The sequence below is a fragment of the Somniosus microcephalus genome, chromosome 26, assembly GCF_052327205.1.
Source record: "Somniosus microcephalus isolate GS21.2 chromosome 26, FLI_Smic_1.0, whole genome shotgun sequence".
Taxonomy (NCBI): Eukaryota; Metazoa; Chordata; class Chondrichthyes; order Squaliformes; family Somniosidae; genus Somniosus; species Somniosus microcephalus.
In genome coordinates this window covers 9053999-9073268 of record NC_141012.1, presented here as the reverse complement: position 1 = coordinate 9073268, position 19270 = coordinate 9053999, and the positions used below count along the sequence as shown (strand labels likewise).

Sequence of the window (19270 nt, the reverse complement as noted above, 5' to 3'; positions counted from 1 at the left end):
CCCACGCCCCCTCCAATCCTCTCCAACCTTCCCTGGATCTTCAAGCCCATTCCAAAATTCTTGTCCTGGTTCTCGAAATCCCTTCATGACCTTGCCCTCCCCACCTTAGTGATCTCCTCCTGCCTTAAGTCCCTGATGCCCTCTCTGCTCCTCCAAAGCTGGACAATTCCTCGCCCCTCCATCAGCGATCATTCAACCACTGCATCCCTTCTTCTGGAATTCTCTTCCCAGCTCCCCCTGCCTTGCCACGTTCCTCCCTGCTTTCAAAACTCTCCTCTTCATTCTCCTCTCTATTTCCCGCACGATTGGGATCCACCCTATCCTTCTCTCCCTCATTGTGAATTGCTCAGGCATCTTCCTGCGTGTGAGGAGCGCTATCTAAATGCAAGTTACTGTTGTAAGCTCCAATAAGACATTGCACATGTACTTCCTGAATGAAGGCACATTGGAGCCTCCGACGACTCCTCTCCCCGTACCTCAAAACTGGAGCTCCTTGCCTCCTTCAGTCTTCCCAGCCTCCTGTTAGCTTTTAAAGTTTGGCCATACCTAATCGTCAGTCCTTTATCTCATCTTCTCTCCTACTCTTTTCAACCTTGGTTATAGAATGATACAGCGCAGGAGGCCGCCATTTGGCCCATCGTGCCTGTGCCGGCTCTTTGAAGGATTCTATCCAATTAGTCCCACTCCCCCCTGCTCTTTCCCCAGAGCCCTGCACATTTTCTCTGCTTCAAGTATTTATCCAATTCCCTTTTGAAAGTTACTATTGAGTCTGCTTCCACCCCCCTTTCAGGCAGCGCATTCCAGATCAAAACAACTTGCTGCATAAAAAAAATTGTCCTTTTCCCCCCCCCTCTGGTTCTTTTACCAATTACCTTAAATCGGTGTCCTCAGGTTTCCGACCCTCCTGCCAATGGAATCAGTTTCTCCCGATTTACTCTTTATCAAAACCCCTCATAATTTAGAGCACGTCTATTAAATCTCCCCTTAACCATCTCTGCTCGAAGGAGAACAACCCCAGCTTCTCTCGTCACTGCATATAACGGAAGTCAATCATTCCCTGGTACCATTCTAGTAAATCACCTCTGCACCCTCTTCAGGGCCTCGCCATCCTTCCTAAAGTGTGGTGGTGGTGGCCAGAATTGGACATTGATCATGTCCTGCATTGTGGGCCGCAGCTTTTCATTTTGGCTTCCCAATAAAAAAAACAAATACCTTCTGTAAGAGTGACCGTGGGCTCCTGAACCTCTGCCGTGGGGACAAGTTCCTTCTGTGGGATCTTTCGGACCTGCTCCTCGTTCCACTCTTCTAGCTCCTGCATAAAATGCTGGTTGTCTTCACGAACATACTGCCGGAGTTCAGAAGGCAGGGTCTGGATGGCTTTCAAAATCTGTCCAGTTTCGACGTCCATGTCCTCTGTAGTTTGGGTAAAACAATTCATTTTTTCAGTAAGCCGCAGTAGAGAATGGGGAAAGAACATTTCAACAAGATTGCGTTCTTGGTCAAACCAGGGCTCTGCCATTTAGGACTGAGATGAGGAGAAATTTCTTCACTCAGAGGGTGGTGAATCTTTGGAATTCTCTACCCCAGAGGGCTGTGGAGGCTCAGTCGTTGAGTATATTCAAGACAAAGATCGCTAGATTCTTGGGCACTAAGGGAATCAAGGGATATGGGGATAGGGCAGGAAAGTGGAGTTGAGGTCGATGATCAGCCATGATCTTATTGAATGGTGGAGCAGGCTCGAGGGGCCGTATTGCAGAGCAGGCTCGAGGGGCCGTATGGCCGGCTCCTGCTCCTAATTCTTATGTTCTTAAACAGGAAATCCTGATGAATGCGCACCCTGAAGAATACCCTATACAAGAACGCTCTGCCATAGGACGGTAGTTTCTGCAGCTACTTTGCCAATTTTAAAGCAAATTCAACTATCAAGCCACAATATGGCGGGTGGCACACCTCCGGCGCATAGCGAGCGCACGCACCCTGCCCGCCATATTGGATGCTTAGGCTCCCATTTTGCACCTGACAAACGGCCGAAGTGGCATCATGTTTCTAAGTCAATGTGGCTTTGTTCTGTTGGTCTTGGCCGAGGGCGCAACGTTCACAGGAGACCGGAAAAACGTCCTGCTCTTCTTCGACTAGTGCAACGGATCTTTAACTCACCAAGCACACGGGGGTCTAAAATCTTAACGACAGTATCTCGGACAATGCAGCACTGCATTGAAATGTCAACCCAGGTGCTTAAGGCCTTCAGTTGGAATTGGTCCAAAGGCACCGTCCGCTAATGACAAACTCCTACCACAACAACTTGCATTTATACAGCGCCTCTAACATGGTAAAACATCTCAAGGTACTTCACATGAGCCAACATTTAGCACTGAGCCACATGAGGAGATATTAGGGCAGATGGCCAAAAGCTCGTTCAAAGAGGTAGGTTTTAAGGAGCATCAAAAGAAGAGAGGTGGAGAGGATTAGGGAGTGCATTCCAGAGCTTAGGGCCTCGGCAGCTGAAGGCACGGCCGCCAACGGTTGAATGAGGCCACAATTGGAGGAGCACAGACATCTCGGAGTGCGGTAGAGCTGGAGGAGGTCACAGAGATTGAGAGAGGTGAGGCCATGGGAGAGATTTGAAAACAAGGATGAGAATTTTAAAATTGAGGTGTTGCTGGACCGGTGTAGGTCAGCGAGCACAGTGGGTGATGGGTGAATGGGACTTGACGAGTTAGGACACGGGCAGCAGAGTTTTGGATGACCTCAAGTTTACTTAGGGTAGAACATGGGAGGCCCCAGGAGTGCATTGGAATAGTCAAGTCTAGACATAACAAAGGCATGGACGAGGGTTTCAGCAGATGATGAGCTAAGGCAGAGCGGAGTTGTTCGATGTTACAGAAGTGGAAATAGGCGGTCTTAGGGTCTTAGATCAGCTAGCTACAACCACAGTGGCAATGACTGTACATCTGGAAAAGCAATTGCATCATTAGCAAATGTCAGTAACATAGGATGATGGAAAGGCTCATCTTCTACCTGCAATGAGTTGTGGTAAATTATCATTGATGTACATCAGGCAATATGCGCTGGCATTCCGCGACCCTCCGTATGAATCTCGCTGCAACTCTTCCCACGACGACTCTGCTACAGCGACATCGTTGTACTTGAGCCAGATGTTCTGGCTGTGGTCATAGATGTAGGCCCAATAGTGGCCAGCTGAAGCCTGACCTTCGTGCACAAGAACTGCGTGAAGTCGATAAGGAACCTAGTTGACAGACAAGGATCCGTCACTTCATTCCAAAGCAAAAAGCCCTGCTGCAGAGAAACAATTAACACCGCAGACAACAGACCCCGAAGCACAGTGCCCGCTCAACCAGCTCCACAGTTACCAACGGGGCATTACAGCTGACACACCCCCCCCCCCCCCCAAAACCTTTTCCTAACCTAGAGGTGCGGCTAGCTCTGGAGCACAGGTCTTCAGTGCTACAGTCGGGATTCACAGCCTTTGCCGTGTCCTCAGCCGTTTCTTGATATCGCATGGAGAGAATCAAATTGGATGAGAACTGGCATCTCTGATGGTGGGGACCTCAGGAGGAGGCCAAGGAGCATCATGCACATCGGCACTTCTGGCTGAAGATGGTTGCGAACGCTTCAGCCTGGTCTCTGGCCCTCGTGGGCCGGGTTCTACCATTTTTGAGGGTGGGGGTTGTTCCTGGAGCCTCCTTCTCCCATTGGTTGCTTACTTGTCCGCCACTACCCTTTGCAACTGGACGGGACAGGGCGGCAGAGCTGTCACAGCTCCAGCCGAGACTAGTTAACTCAGCGAGGGTTAAGGGATTTGAATCTAGGACCTCCCGAGCCTGGATGGGTCAATATCACATCACATAGTTGCTATATGCACTGAGCCAAAAGAGGAGCTCAACCCAGATTTTTGTCTACGCTCAATGTTTTCACCCGAGATTCTGATTGCTACATATTCCTCAGAAGCAAATAGTGACATTGGTCATTACCTGACACATTAAGCTGTCCATGTACATCTGTTCAATTGACTGTGTGATCTGTGTGATGTTGTCCTTTAGATCTTAAATTTAAAAAAAGTACAAACAAATTAAGAGGTTGGATAGGCGAGGTAGAGATGCAGCCCTTAAACTCAACCTTAGATATCCTTTGCCGTGGCATCTAACTCACTATTCCTTCCAGGCGCAGTCACACAGAGATTTCTGTCTCATTGGTTCACCTTTTGGTTCTCTTACCTGCGATATCAAGTTCAACCTCTACCCTCCAACGCTGAAGGCAGCTCTCGAGGAAGCCGAGTTCTTCTGCTGTGATGTGTCGGGGTGCTGGGTGAGCCGGCATCTCCATGGGAGGCCTGGTCTGGGTGAAAGGCTTGTGCACAGTTGCACGCTGCAGTTGGGGTGTGCTCGGGGCGCTTGCAGTTTCAGGGGGCTCGGCGGTAGTCGATTCTGAAGGACTTAAGAGTGAAAATAAGCTAGAGTTATTGATGAGCATGAACTTGTAACAGGCCCGACGCTACTTAATCCAGTCCTGGATGGGCACTGCTGCAACAACACTCAAGAAGCTCGACGCCATCCAGGATAATGTAGCTCGCTTGATCGGCAGCCCATCCACCACCTTGAACATTCACTCCCTCCACCGTGGCTGCAGTACCATCTATAGGATGCACTGCAGCAACTCGCCAAGGTTTTTTCGGCAGCACCTCGCAAACCTGTGCTCCACCAGCTAGAAGGACAAGGGCAGCAGGTGCATGGGAACACCACCACCTCCAAGTTCCTCTCCAAGTCACACACCATCCTGACTTAGAAGTATATCGGCTGTTCCTTCATCGTCGCTGGATCATGTTTCTACCTTAACAACAATGTGGGAGCACCTTCACCACACGGACTGCAGCAGTTCATGAAGACGGCTCACCACCACCACCATCTCAATGGTAACTTCTCAATAGTAACTGTGGATGGACAACAAATGCCGGCCTTGCCAGCGACGCGCGCAACCCGAGAATTAATTTTAAAAAGTCAAATTTCAGTCTCTATCCAAATATTTTTTTTCTCCCTGTCTATGTCCTGTACACTTATATCCCTGTTAAATGTACATGGCAAACTCAAGCTTCAAGATCATAGCGTTGGCACATTGAATCTCACTCTGGTCGCTCAGTCTTCCTTATTTGTGAAGCACCCAGGGGCGTTTCTTTATGTTAAAGGCGCTGTGTGGACACAAGTTGCTGCCCTCGTCCCAACTGGATTACCTGGTTTGCATCGGCGATGCCACGTTAACGTTAGGCTGAGGCCTCGTCACCGGTGGTGGTGGTGATGGTGTGACCACAACGTCCAGAGTAGGGGGCACGCACGATGGTTTGGTGCTGGCAAACTCCCAGACGTACTGCAGCATGTCTGCCAGGGGGAAACGATCGGGACCAGACCCATAATTCATATACCTAAAAACCACAAGGTGAAAGAAAAAAGAAACTGGAAAAATAGGAACGGCTTTACGTAGAATTTACAGCACAGAAACAGGCCATTCGGCCCAACTGGTCCGTGCCGGTGGTTATGCTCCACAACTTACTTCATCTACCCTGATCAGCACATCCTTCTATTCATAAGAACATAAGAAATAGGAGCAGGAGTCGGCCATTCGGCCCTGCTCCGCCATTCAATGAGATCATGGCTGATCTTCTGCCTCAACTCCATTCACCGGCCCTATCGCCATATCCCTTGATGCCCTTACTAGTCAGAAATCCATCGACTTCTGTTTTGAATATACCCAATGACTGAGCCTCCACAGCCCTCTGGGGTAGAGAATTCCAAAGATGCACCACCCTCTGTGTGAAGAAATTTCTTCTCATCTCAGTCCTGAATGGCCGACCCTTTATCCTGAGGCTGTGGCCCCTGGTTCTAGACTCCCCAGCCAGGTGGCAACATTCTCCCAGCATCCACCCTATCAAGCCCTGTAATAATTTTGTATGCTTCAATGAGATCCCCTCTCATTCTTCTGAATTCCAGAGAATACAGGCCTAGTTTACTCAGTCTCTTCTCATACGACAGTCCCGCCATCCCAGGAATCAATCTAATGCACTCCCTCTAATGGCAAGTATATCCTTCCTTAGGTAAGGAGACCAAAATTGTACACAGTCCCTCATGCACTTGTTTTTAGCTTCCCCTTATCTATACTATTCACCTCAACTCCTTATTATAAGTTTCAATGAGATCCCCTCTCATTCTTCTAAACTCCAGCGAGTATAAGCCCAATCGACCCAATCTCTCCTCATACGATCAAGTGTCCCTGCCCTAAGCACGAGCCTGCCTTTTCTCCTTTCAGATGTCGATGGGCTGGTTGAGAATTTTCAACGTTTTCTGATTATTCCAGACTCCGAGTCAAGTTGCCAACTTGGGGGAAGAGAGTTAATTTGCTGGGGGACAACTGGAGCCTTCAATACCGAGATCAATAGATTTTTGTTGGGTATGGAGCTAAGGCGGGTAGATGGAGTTGAAGTGCAGATCTTCCAATGGTCTAACTGAATGGTGGAGCAGACTCGAGGGGCTGAGTGGCCTACTCCTGTCCCTATATTTACTCTGCAAAGCTAATTTTAGCACGCTGGTTAACACGTTCCCATCGAATTGCTGCTCATGCTATTGCAGGACAGTTGCCTGCCTAACAACTGAGTGAAAGGAACGGCCGGCAGGAATTTACTGCAAATGGGTTAACTGGTCAGCAGAGGTAATTAAACCTATTTGTGCCAAATGATGCCTCATACCCAGTGGATGTTGGATTAGGTTAGGAAGGATGTCAAGGTCTTGGAGAGGGTGCAGAAGAGATTTACCAGAATGGTTCCAGGGATGAGGAACTTCAGCTAATTGGAGAGACTGGAGGAGCTGGGGTTGATCTTCTTTGAGCAGAGTAGGTTAAGAGGAGATTTGATAGAGGTGTTCAAAATCATGAAAGGTTTAGATAGAGTAGATCGAGAGAAACCGTTTCCGGTGGTAGAAAGGTCGGTAACAGCCGAGACATATTTAAAGTCATTGACAAACGAACCAGAGGCGACATGAGGAAACTTTTCTTTTACACAGCAAGTTGTTGTGATCTGGAACGCGCTGCCTGAAAGGGCGGTGGAAGCAGATTCAATAGCAGCATTCAAAAAGAGAATTGGATAAATACTTGGAGAAAAAAATTACAAAAGAGCAAGGGAAGGGGATTAATTGGAGAGCTCTACCAGAGAGCCGGCACAGGCACGATGGGCCGAACGGCCTCCTTCTGTGCTGCATCATTCTATGATGATTCGAATTCATCTCACTTCGCACCGTTACTGCTGTGAAAGTCAGAGAACTTTCTCATCCCGTTGGTCCGAACTGATTCAAACTCGGGTCCAAGTGGTAAAAGCAACTGCGTCACTCTCTGCCGGACTGACTGGTAAACAGAAGGCAGTACCTCTCCAGTCGCTGCTGCAGGACAGTTGATTGTTCCTTCAGCCTCTTCACCTCTTCCCTCCTGCTGCGGGTAAGCTCCTTGTTCTTGTGTAGATATCTGCGCAAACATAAGCAAGAGGTTCTCACTGTGTGGATACGACAAGATTTTCAGTGTCAAATAGCTCACACTTTTTTTTTTTTAATTCATTCACGGGATGTGGGCGTCGCCGGCAATGCCAGCATTCAGTGCCCATCCCCGATTGCCCTCGAGAAGGTGGTGGTGAGCCGCCTTCTTGAATACAACTAAGTGGCTTGCTAGGCCATTTCTGAGGGCATTACTATGGGTCTGAAGTCACATATAGGCCAGACCGGGTAACGGCAGCAGATTTCCTTCCCTAAAAAGGACATTAGTGAACCAGATGGGTTGGTACGACAATCCGGTAGTTTCATGGTTCATCATTACTGATACTGAACTCACGTCTCTGGATTATTAGTCCGGGCCTCTGGATTACTAGTCCAGTAACATAACCACTATGCTACCGTACCCTGTTCACAAGGCACAAGACAGTCAATGTCGGTATGCAACTTAAGCTCCTCTGAATCCTGTTGTCTCCACTGGTCATGCATTTGGCAACATACTGGATGCCTCTGTCAATTGAGCTCCATAGGAGTTTAAGGACATCGCGGGTTGACTGGCTGCCCAGTTTTTCTTCTGTTTTCTCCTGCCTCCACTTAGTGCAATATCGCAGCTAACGTTAGGAAATCATTAACATGCTGAACTGCAAGTCCGTGCCCCACTACGTATTCCCTACATTACAGCAGTAACCACACTTCAAAAGTACTTAATTGGCTATGAAGCGCTTTGGGACATCCTGAAGTCGTGAAAGAGGCTATAGAAATGCAAGTCTGTCTTTCTTTATATCTGCAGTTGTAAGTCAGACTCATAATGGCACAGAAGGAGGCCATTCGGCCCATCGAGTCCGCGCCAGCTCTCTGTAATGCAATCCAGTCAGTCCCATTCCCCCACTCTATCCCCGCAGCCCTGCAAGTTTATTTCCCTCAGGTGCCTATCCAGTCTCCCCTTGAAAACATTGAGTGTCTCCGCTTCCACTGCTTCAGTCGGCAGCGAGTTCCAAGTCCTCACCACGCGCTGCGTAAAAAAGTTTTTCCTCACATCCACCCTGTATCTCTTGCCCAAAACCTTAAATCTGTGTCCCCTAGTCCTTGTATCATCAACTAGTGGTAACAGCCTTTCCCCGTCTAGCCTATCCAAACCCGTCATAATCTTGTACACCTCTGTCAAATCACCCCGTAACCTCCTTTGCTCTAATGAAAACAAATCCAGCTTCTCCAACCTGTCCTTGTAGCTAAGATCCCCCATCCCCAGAACCATTCTGGTAAATCTACCTACAACATCAGGAGATCCTCTTGAGAGATTTGCAAGGTATGCAAACTATGTTCAAAAGTTCATTCATGCTCCATAAAGTACTTATTTTCCATTGACCACCAACTCCACTCACCTGTCCATGTAAATGACGTGAGGAAATTCCAGTTTCTTGTGAATTTTTTCTGGTCTACCCAAAGACTGATTAAACTCAAATCTAGAGAGTTCAAAAGTCAGCACGGGAGGTAGTTTTGTAAACCAGTTCTGGAAAAGAAATGGGCAGAACACTAAATACACGAGAGAGTTTCAAGTTCATCACTTAATGCTGCTACACACACCCTGAGGCAGTGGGAGTACTTATTCATTCACAGATTAATCTGGAAGGTTAAGGAAGAAAAGAACTTGCGCATTGATATTGTTTTCCATCACAGCTCTTATACGCTGCGGTTGCTGTAATGTAGGCACATCTGGCAGCCATTTTGTACACAGCAAGATCCCACAAACCGCAATGAGATGAATGATCAGTTGTTGGCCTAGAAATTCGGGCGTGCTCATTTGTGGGTGCATTGGAAGGGATGAGGTGGGGGGAAAGCGGGGGCAGGGCACAATTCCTGCGCTTGAAAGGCGAGGCCCGAGGGGCCCTGATATTGGGCCTCAAGCCTCATTTCCATGAAGATAAGATTTTGGAATACTAACTGAAGCGTTGGTGTATTCTGAGACTTGCCTTTGAGGGGCTAGAGAGGAATCTTTGACCGAGGCTTCCTGAATTGGCATGGGGTCTTCTTTCTTTCTCCCTTGGAGGTGGGTGGAGATACAGGGACAAGTCTAGTTAAAATTGGGACGGACATGTATGGGGCCTGCTGGCCTTTCCTCATCCTCGGCAACACAACACATCGGAACATAGGAACAGGAGGAGGCCATTCAGCCCCTCGAGCCTGTTCCGCCATTCAATGAGATCAGGGTTGATCTGCGACCTAACTCCATATACCCGCCTTTGCCCCATATCCCTTAATACCTTTGGTTAACAGAAAGCTATCAATCTCAGGTTTAAAATTAACAATTGATCTAGCATCAATTGCTGTTTGCAGAAGAGAATTCCAAACTTCTACCACCCTTTTTGTGTAGAAGTGTTTCCTAATTTCACTCCTGAAAGATCTGGCTCTAATTTTTAGACTATGCCCTCCTCGTCCTAGAATCTCCAACCAGCAGAAACAGTTTCTCTCTCTCTACCCTATCTGTTCCCCTTAACATCCTGAAAACTTCCATCAGACCACCCCCTTAACCTTCTAAGTTCCAGGGGATACAACCCTAATTTGTGTAATCTCTCCTCGTAACTTAACCCTTGAAGTCTGGGTATCATTCTGGTAAACACACAGAAGCCAACTCACCTCTTGGCCAGATCTGACCGACTGATCGGAATGGAGCGTCTCTATCTCCCCAACCACCATGGCTCCTTCCAGACACTCGTGGAGATCGTTGAAACCATTAACCTGCAGAGGGTACTGTCCGAAGGTTTCAATGTTGGAGAACATTTTGCCTGTAAAAGCGACAGAGGAATAAAAAACCAAGATTCTCAGCTTGCTTCCCGGGGTACATCCGTTTACAGCAGGATGACACAACCCATCATTCAGAATAAATCAGTTCAGGTTCTGTCAGGAATACAGTGGGTGCTTTCATTCACATTAGATATAACTAGTGCATTCACATTAGATATAACTAGTGCAAAGAACTCAGTGAAAAATCTGCATATAAAGGAGTGCTTGTTGGAAACATGATCAGTCAGCTTCCAGTCGCAAGGGCATCCTCATTCTGTTTTCTCCAATTAAATATTGGGAAGGCCGAAGCCATTGTTTTCAGTCCCCACCACAAACTCCGTCCCCTAGCCACTGACTCCATCCCTCTCCCTAACATCTGTCTGAGGCTGAAGCACACTGTTCGCAACCTTGGTGTCATATTTGACCCTGAAATGAGCTCCCGACCATATATCGGCAGCATAACAAAGACCGCCTATTTCCACCTCTGTAACATCGCCCGTCTCTGCCCTTGCCTCAGCTCATCCGCTGCTGAAACCCTCATCCATACCTAAGTTACCTCTAGACTTGACTATTCCAACACACTCCTGGCTGGCCTCCCACATTCCACCCTACATAAACTTGAGGTCATCCAAAACTCGGCTGCCTGTGTCCTAACTCGCACCAAGTCCCGTTCACCCATCACCCCTGCGCTCGCTGACCTACATTGGCTCCCGGTTAAGCACCTCGATTTCAAATTTCTCATCCTTGATTTCAAATCCCTCCATGACCCTCGCCCCTCCCTATCTCTCTAATCTCCTTCAGCACCCCCCCCCCCCCCCCCCCCCGAGTTATCTGTGCTCCTCTAATTCTTGTCTCTTGAGCATCCCTGATTATAATCGCTCAACCTCTGGAGGCCGTGCCTTCTGTTGCCTAGGCCCGAAGCTCTGGAATTCCCTGCCTAAACCTCTCCGCCTCGCTACCTCGCTTTCCTCCTTTAAGACGCTCCTTAAAACCTACCTCTTTGACCAATCTTCTGGTCACCTGCCCTAATTTATCCTCATGTGGATCGGTGTCATATTTTTTGTCTTAAAATACTCCGGTGCAGCGCCTTGGGACATTTTACTACGTTAAAGGCGCTATATAAATACAAGTTGTCGTCATCATCTGAAGGATTTAGATCCTAGATAATCTCATGCTCTTCTTGTAGAGATAAAAAAGAACTCCCTCATCTTAGTCCTTTGGCCCCATCTTGCTCTCTAGACCCTTTAGGCACCCAGCACCATGTGTCATTGTCTGAAAAATAGGGCAACAAATCTGGCGAAGGGTTTCTACCCGAAATGTTGACCTGTCTTATCTACTTTCAAATGCTGACAGACATTATATACATATTTCCAATCTTTTCTTTTGGCAGGTAGGCAACCCATTGCCAAACCCTGTATACACCAAATTTCAGCGAACCTAAAAAGAGAGCACGAGGGCTACAGTATGACTGACGCCGCCCCTCAGATATTTTATCAAACTTCTCCAGACACCATGGGCAAAGTCCCACATTTCCTGGCGTGGCACATTACTGCATTGTTGGTGTAAAAGGACCGAGTGTCTATCGACACCACTGTTTCAGCCAATGAGTTGGAGGCGGGGCGAGGCGGGACGTACAGCAGTCGATTTTACAGCAAACAAAACCTATTTATTCTGCAAACAGTAAACAAACAGACCTCTCAGAGCCGAGTCGAGCTCATCCATTAAGATGGTTGCAACCAAGAGAGAGGGAGAGAGGAACTTGTAACACATCAGCCCATCGGGGATGGATTGATTCTCAGCCTCCCAACAATCAAAGATCAAGGTACCAACCCAGCCCCCTAATTACATGCAATTCATAAAGCTTTGACAGAAATAATAAGTAAAAGTAATTTCAGAAAAGAGTTAATGAAGCAGTAATGACAAGTCACAGCATGAATGTAGTACCGTTGTGAATGCCTTCGGCCAAGAACGTTCCATAGAAGAGTTCCACCATTGGGTTCTGAGACTTCTTGTGTGATTTCCTGTAGCATACAAAAGATGATAAAAAAATTTAATTACATCCATCAGCCTCCTTTTAATAGTTAACTGAGATAAAGTACAGCATAAATGATGAAGTGCCACATAATAGACTTGAAAGCAAAATTGAAGCCCATGGGATTAAAGGGGCAGTGGCAGCGTGGATACAAAATCGGCTAAGAGACAGACAGCAGAGGGTAGCGGTGAACGGATGTTTTTCAGACTGGGGGGAAGTATACAGTGGTGTCTCCCAGGACAGTGTTGGTGACATAATTGGGGAAACTGGCTTAAATAAATTACTAAATAAAAACGAAAGGTCATCGACCTGAAACGTTAACTCTGTTTCTCTCTTCACAGATGCTGCCTGACCTGCTGAGTATCTCCAGCATTTTCTGTTTTTATTTCAGATTTCCAGCATCTGCAGTATTTTCTTTTTGTATTAAAGGAATTACTGCCCAACAGTGTGGAGGAGCTGAACGGAGATACGATCCTTCACCCAGAAGAAACTTGCACCAACTTTTTCAATAACTTGGAGGAAATTATTACAAACAAGAGCACGAATATGACCATGTTACAAATCTGTTACATCTCTAACTTTTTCCAGTTCTGACGAAGGGTGATCGACCTGAAACGTTAACTCTGTTTCTCTCTCCACAGATGCTGCCTGACCTGCTGAGTGTTTCCAGCACTTTCTGTTTTTATTTCAGATTTCCAGCACCCGCAGTATTTTGCTTTTGCATGAATATGATCTTCCCCATTTAAAAAATATCAAGTATGATTGAAGCATAACCTGATGTCTACCATTGGGAAACAATGATCCTCAAGCACCCTATGGAGTCCCTTCCCATGGAGTCGTCCTTCGAGTGCAGTGAGCTGAACTTACTTTATATTGGCTGCCATCTGGAACGCATCCTCCAACCAGTCCAGGAGTTTGTGTGTAAACTCACTCACATCCTGAAAGAAAAAAGACTTGCTTTTATATAACATCTTTCACGACCACCAGACGTCCCAAAGCACTTTACCACCAATGAAGTACTTTTTGGAAGTGTAGTCACTGTTGTAATATAGGAAACGCAGCAGCCAATTTTCACACAGCAAGCTCCCACAAACAGCACTGTGATAATGACCAGATCATCTGTTCTTCAGTGGCGTTGATTGAGGGATAAATATTGGCCAGGACACCAGGGATAACTCCCCTGTTCTTCTTCAAAATAGCGTCATGGGATCTTTTACGTCCATCTGAGAGAGCAGACGGAGCCTCGGTTTAACGTCTCATCCGAAAGACGCACCTCCGACAGGGCAGCACTCCCTCAGTACTGCACTGGAGTGTCGGCCTAGAATTTTGTGCTCAAGTCTTTGGAGTGGGACTTGAACCCACAACCTTCTGACTCAACAGACGAGGGTGCTACCCACTGAGCCACAGCTGACCCGCCTGGTTAAAAGCAAAGGCAGAAAATAATGCAGGGAGCATTATGAGGTTGGTTCAGGTAAACAAGGCTCTTAATTTGATCTCCTCACTCCCAATTCCAGAACACCAACCCTACTGCTTTCACCTTTAACATCGATCTAAGGTAGGACCTTGGGTTAATGTCTCATATGAAGGATGGCACCTCTGACAATGCAGCACTCCCTCAGTAGTGCATGGAATGTTGGCCTAGGTTATGTGCTCATTACCCTAGCATGGGGCTCAAACTCGTAACTTTCTGACCCAGAGAAGAAAGTAATGTCAACTTAGTCAAGCGTCAAGATCTAGGAGTCCACGTACACGCCCAGTACCAACTTCCCAATGTCCAGTATTAGGCTCATGGTGGAAAAGTTAACACTGGTTCTTAACAACCAACTGAATCAGCTTAAGAAATGGATAGGACCTTGGCTTAATGTCTCAACCAAAGGGACACCATCACTGACAATCCAGCACTTCTTCAGTACTGCAGTGGTGTATCTGTCTACATTATGTGGTCAAACTCCTAGTATTGTTTCAGAGATCCGAGTGATACCAAACTAGCCAAGCCAATACAAGGATCTTTCAAAGTGAGGGAAAAATTGGGCTGCTTTGCGCCTCCAGTTAGCGCTAATGGGGCACAAAGCATATAGCGCCTGTGCGCGGCGCTGCTAACGCCTCCTGTGAAATTCAGCAGGAGGTTAGCGGCAGTGGTAGCGCCCCATGGTGCTGCACCTCCGGCGATGACTGCAATAAAAGTAGCACCCTGGCGAAGTTAGTGTCCCAATTTCCACCCCCCCCCCCAAAGTCTTTATGTGAAATCATTTCCCATATTTCCAGTTATGACGTACCTGACATGAATCTTGTCATTCATGTGAAAATGACTTATGTAATAATACTGGGCGGCCTGCTGGTGGCGCTGTCCGGGGAGAGTATAAATACTCGGGCATGGGCCCAGCTTGCTCAGGACATTCTTTAACAGGAACTAGTGAAGGACACAACTAGATCGCCATGTTGAAAAACTGTTGATTAAAGCCTTGTTTAATACTTAGACCAAGTACCTAGTGGTTTTCTTACGTCACTACCTATCAGTGTAATTACTGTGATGCCTACATCATAACTGGAAATGGATGAAGAGGGGAAGTTACTTAATACATTTGAAATGCAAAGGAATTAATAATACGTAATAAATGGAACAAACCGTATGGCAATTTATGAAACATTAAGTATATTTACACCAATTGAGTGAGCTAGTCATTCACCATTCTATGTGACGTCTGTTAAAGTGTTAAAGATTATACAATAATGTCTATACAACAACAGGTAGGTCAGCATCTGAAACAGAAAGAGGAGTTAATGCTCATCAGAAATTCTTGCAAGTTCCCAACTGAAATGTTAACCTATCGTTCTCTTCCACGTGTTGAACAACCTACAAGGTCATTCTATAATTTTCCATTTTTATCAGCATTTAAGGCTTATGTTTAAATTTCTCATTATATAATTTCTATATTATCATGTGTGTAATGAGTGATTCTTTGACCCACCTGCTGTGCCTCGCTTGACCTAAATGCATCCTTAAGGAGTTCTACTGCACTCGATGGATCAACATACTTCCGCTTGGAGGCAACCATCAAGGCAAATAGGCACCGAAGTTCCTGCATAAATGCCAAGTTTCGCTGCTCCTGTTCAATAAATAACACACTTAGAAGTTACAAATAACTATTAATATACACCCCAGCGTGAACCCATGTGTATTGGCTGGGTTAAAGTAATTGTTCAACAATGCTTCACACACCTTCCGCCCTCCATAAAACTGAGCTTATCCAAAACTCTGCTGCCCGTGTCCTAACTCGCACCAAGACCGTTCACCCATCACCCCTGTGCTCGCTGGCCTACATTAGCTCCCAATCCAGCAACACCTCAATTTAAAAATGATCAATCGTGTTTTCAAATCCCTCCATGGCCTCGCCCCTCCCTAACTCTGTAAACTCATCCAGCCCTACAACCCTCCAAGATCTCTGCGCTCCTCCAATTCCGGCCGCTTACACATCCCTCATATCCTTTGCTCCACCATTGGTGGCCGTGCCTTCAGCTGCCTAGGTCCTAAGCTCTGTAATTCCCTCTCTACCTCACTTTCCTCCTTAAAACCTACCTCTTTGACCAAGCTTTTGCTCACCTGTCCTAATATCTCATGTGGCTCGGTGTCAAATGTTGTCTGATAACGATCCTGTTAAGGGGTCGGCCATTTAAGACTGAGATGAGAAGGAATTTCTTCACTCAGAGGTTGTGAACCTTTAGAATTCTCTACCCCAGGGGGCTGTGGATGCTGAGTCGTTGAGTATATTCAAGGCTGAGATCGATAGATTTTTGGACTCTAGGGGAATCAAGGGATATGGGGATTGGGCGGGAAAGTGGAGTTGAGGTCGAAGATCAGCCATGATCTTACTGAATGGCGGAGCAGGCTCACGGGGCCGTACAGCCTACTCCTGCTCCTAATTTGTATGTTCCCTCATTGGGATGAGAAGCCCCTATCCCATTTCCCACAACCAATCTCCAACCTCTCTCTTTATTCACCGTTACCCAATGTTACACTTTCATTATCACAGGTTTGTGGGTTGCCAATGGCTACACGATATGCAAAACGCTCCACTCAGCTCCTGTCCTCCCTCTCGGTGCTAAATAAGGGCACTGCTCCATCCGACAACAGAAATTTCTAATTTTGACTCTGCAATGCTTTTCTTTTTACATAAATTACATAGAATGTACAGCACAGTAACAGGCCATTCGGCCCAACAGGTCCGTGTCGGTGTTTATGCTCCACGCGAGCCTTCTCCCACCCTACTTCATCTCACCCTATCAACACATCCTTCTATTCCTTTCTCCCTTGTGTGTTTATCTAGCTTCCCCTTAAATGCATCTGTGCTATCCGCCTCAACCACACCCTGTGGTAGCGAGTTCCACATTCTACTCAGTCTCTGACTAAAGAAGTTTCTCCTGAAATCCCGATTGGATTTATTAATTAGTGACCGTCTTACATTTATGACCCCTAAAATTGGTCTCCCCCACAAGTGGAAACATCGGGGTCGATTTTCATTAAGCTGTCGGGAAGGAGGTGGGACTACAACTTTCGGGTTTTAGTCCCACCTACATCGACGTCCGGCCAATCCACGCGATTTTCCCTTGATTGACCTTGTTGAGCCCGCTCAGCGGGCTCAGCAGGCCAATTAAGGGCCACCCGGCAACAGGTGACGTCACAGACTGAAATTTCATCTGTCAAGAGGTTTTGACAGATGAAATATCAGCATTTCACAGCTGTTTGAAGCTGTCAAACACTGACAGTCTGAGTTCTAACCCGAGTCCTTCTGCACAGACTCAGTTGGAACTCTCACCGGCAATGAAAGCTGCAGGCTGTAACTTTTGACAGCTCGCAGCCATTTTGCTTTCAGTGCCAGCTGAGTGATGGACTCCCGAAACCTAGAGGAAGAAAGGCTGTAAAGATAAGTACAGGTAATTTAAACTTCTTTACACACTTTAGACACACCAAACACACTTACCTTTGCACTCATGCACCCATCACTCACCTGAACACCGACATCGCGACCCCCCAAGTCCTTCAACCCGACGGCCCGCCTGCTCTAACCTGGCGTGGTTTGAAGCCGTCGGGAATCCCACACGACACCCCTCAAAATAGGGATTAGGCTAAAAACTGCCTGTTAACTACCTGTTAACAGGCAGTTAATTGGCACTAATCCCTTCCCGCCTCAGGTCGGCGGGTCCCAGTGCAGGGCGGGTACCCACCTCCTGTGAAACTTACGTGGAGGCGGGTTTTGGGCGGGATGGTGTCGGGACCCCCGAATTCGGGATTTCCCCCCCCCCACACGCCTGACGGCTCCAGGAAAATCGACCCCATCGTCTCCAAGTCTACCCTACCGAACCTCTTCATAATCTGAAAGACCTCTATTAGGTCGCCCCTCAGCCGTCTCCGAGAGAAAAGAGCCCCAATCCTGTTTAGCTATCTTTCTCAGTTCTGGTATCGACCTTGTAAATCTTTTTTGTTTTTGCGGCTTTGGACCATTTCATGGATGAACTTACGGTGTGGCTTCTGCAGTTTTCGTGTGGGTTTTCTGGCACCATGTAGTTCAGCACTAGCCGTCGAAACTCAGGCAGTTGGAAGAGGGACTGAGAAAAATATATATACAAAAGCAGAAGTTAAACAGACGACGAACTCGACTGAACCTAAAACTGTTCTCTGCAGATTCCAAACAGCCTCTACCCAAAAGGTACAGAACAGAAATGAAAATCTGTCTCACAGAATCCAACTGGACTTGTTCCAAAGATTATCGGCATATCATTATCCGTTCAGCTTATCGTAGAGTCACAAAGGCACAGAAGGAGGCTGTTCGGAGGCATAGGGCTGGATTTTCATTGAGGTGGCGGGTAGGAGGCGGGACTACAACTTTTGGGGTTGTAGTCCCGCCTCCATCGAGTTCTAGCCAACCCACGCGATTTTGGCTTGATTGACCTTGTTGAGTCCGCCCAGCGGGCTCAGCAGGCCAATTAAGGGCCACCCGGCAACAGGTGACGTCACAGACAGACATTTCATCTGTCAAGACCTTTTGACAGATAAAATATCAGCGTTTGACAGCTCTTTGAAGCTGTCAAACACTGACAATCTGCACTCCAGGTTAATTCCTTCCTCTCAGGATGATTTAGAGATCTCCCCAGAACAGAAAGCTGCATGCTGGAACTTTTGACAGATCGCAGCCATTCTGCTTTCTGTGCCAGTGAGATGAAGGACTCCCGAGACCTGAAGGAAGGAGGGCTGTAAAGTTAAGTACATGTAAGTAAAACTACTTTAAACACTTTACACACACCAAACACACTTACCTCTGCACTCATGCTCCCATCACTCACCTGAACACCGGACATCTCGACCCCGCCAAGCCCTTCATCCCGACGGCCCGCCTCGCTAACTTGGCGTGGTTTGGAGCCATCGGGAATCTCACATTTCACTAATGAAAATAGGGATTAGGCTGGCACTAATCCCCTTCCCACCTCGGGGAGGCGGGTCCCAGTGCGGGTCGGGTACCTGCCTCCTTTGAAACTGGCATGGAGGCGGGTTGGGTTCGTGCCCCCAGATTTTGGGATTTTAACCCCCCACACGCCTCCAATCCCGCCTCCACGGCCCAATGAAAATCCTGCCCATAGTTTCAGAATAAAGGGTCGCCTTTTTAGAACTGAGAAGAGGAGGAATTTCTTCTCTGAGGGTCATAAATCTGTGGAATTCTCTGCCCCAGAGAGCCGTGGAGGCTGGGTCATTAAATACATTTAAGGTGGAAATAGACAGATTTTTGCAGGATAAGGGAGTGAAGGGTTATGGGGAGCGGGCAGGGAAGTGGCTTTGAGCCCAAGATCAGCCATGATCTTATTGAATGGTGGAGCAGGCTCGAGGGGCCGAGTGGCCTATTCCTACTCTGATTTCTTATGTTATGTT

General features: G+C 47.3%; 1 protein-coding gene across 4 annotated transcripts in view; it reads right to left on the bottom strand.

Annotated features, from left to right (window-relative positions):
• Positions 1-19270, bottom strand: part of usp28 (ubiquitin specific peptidase 28) — an 87900-nt gene that overhangs the window by 24185 nt on the left and 44445 nt on the right. For all 4 annotated transcript variants that reach the window (XM_085967787.1, XM_085967788.1, XM_085967789.1 and 1 more), the window contains exons 6-17: positions 17869-17955; positions 15321-15458; positions 13219-13289; positions 12264-12340; positions 10173-10321; positions 8921-9048; positions 7423-7518; positions 5246-5434; positions 4236-4453; positions 3993-4063; positions 3019-3247; positions 1213-1413 (exon numbers count right to left, since the gene is read on the bottom strand). In XM_085967787.1, the coding sequence (XP_085823913.1) occupies positions 1213-1413; positions 3019-3247; positions 3993-4063; positions 4236-4453; positions 5246-5434; positions 7423-7518; positions 8921-9048; positions 10173-10321; positions 12264-12340; positions 13219-13289; positions 15321-15458; positions 17869-17955 (1654 nt within the window). The remainder of the gene's footprint in view (positions 1-1212; positions 1414-3018; positions 3248-3992; positions 4064-4235; positions 4454-5245; positions 5435-7422; positions 7519-8920; positions 9049-10172; positions 10322-12263; positions 12341-13218; positions 13290-15320; positions 15459-17868; positions 17956-19270) is intronic.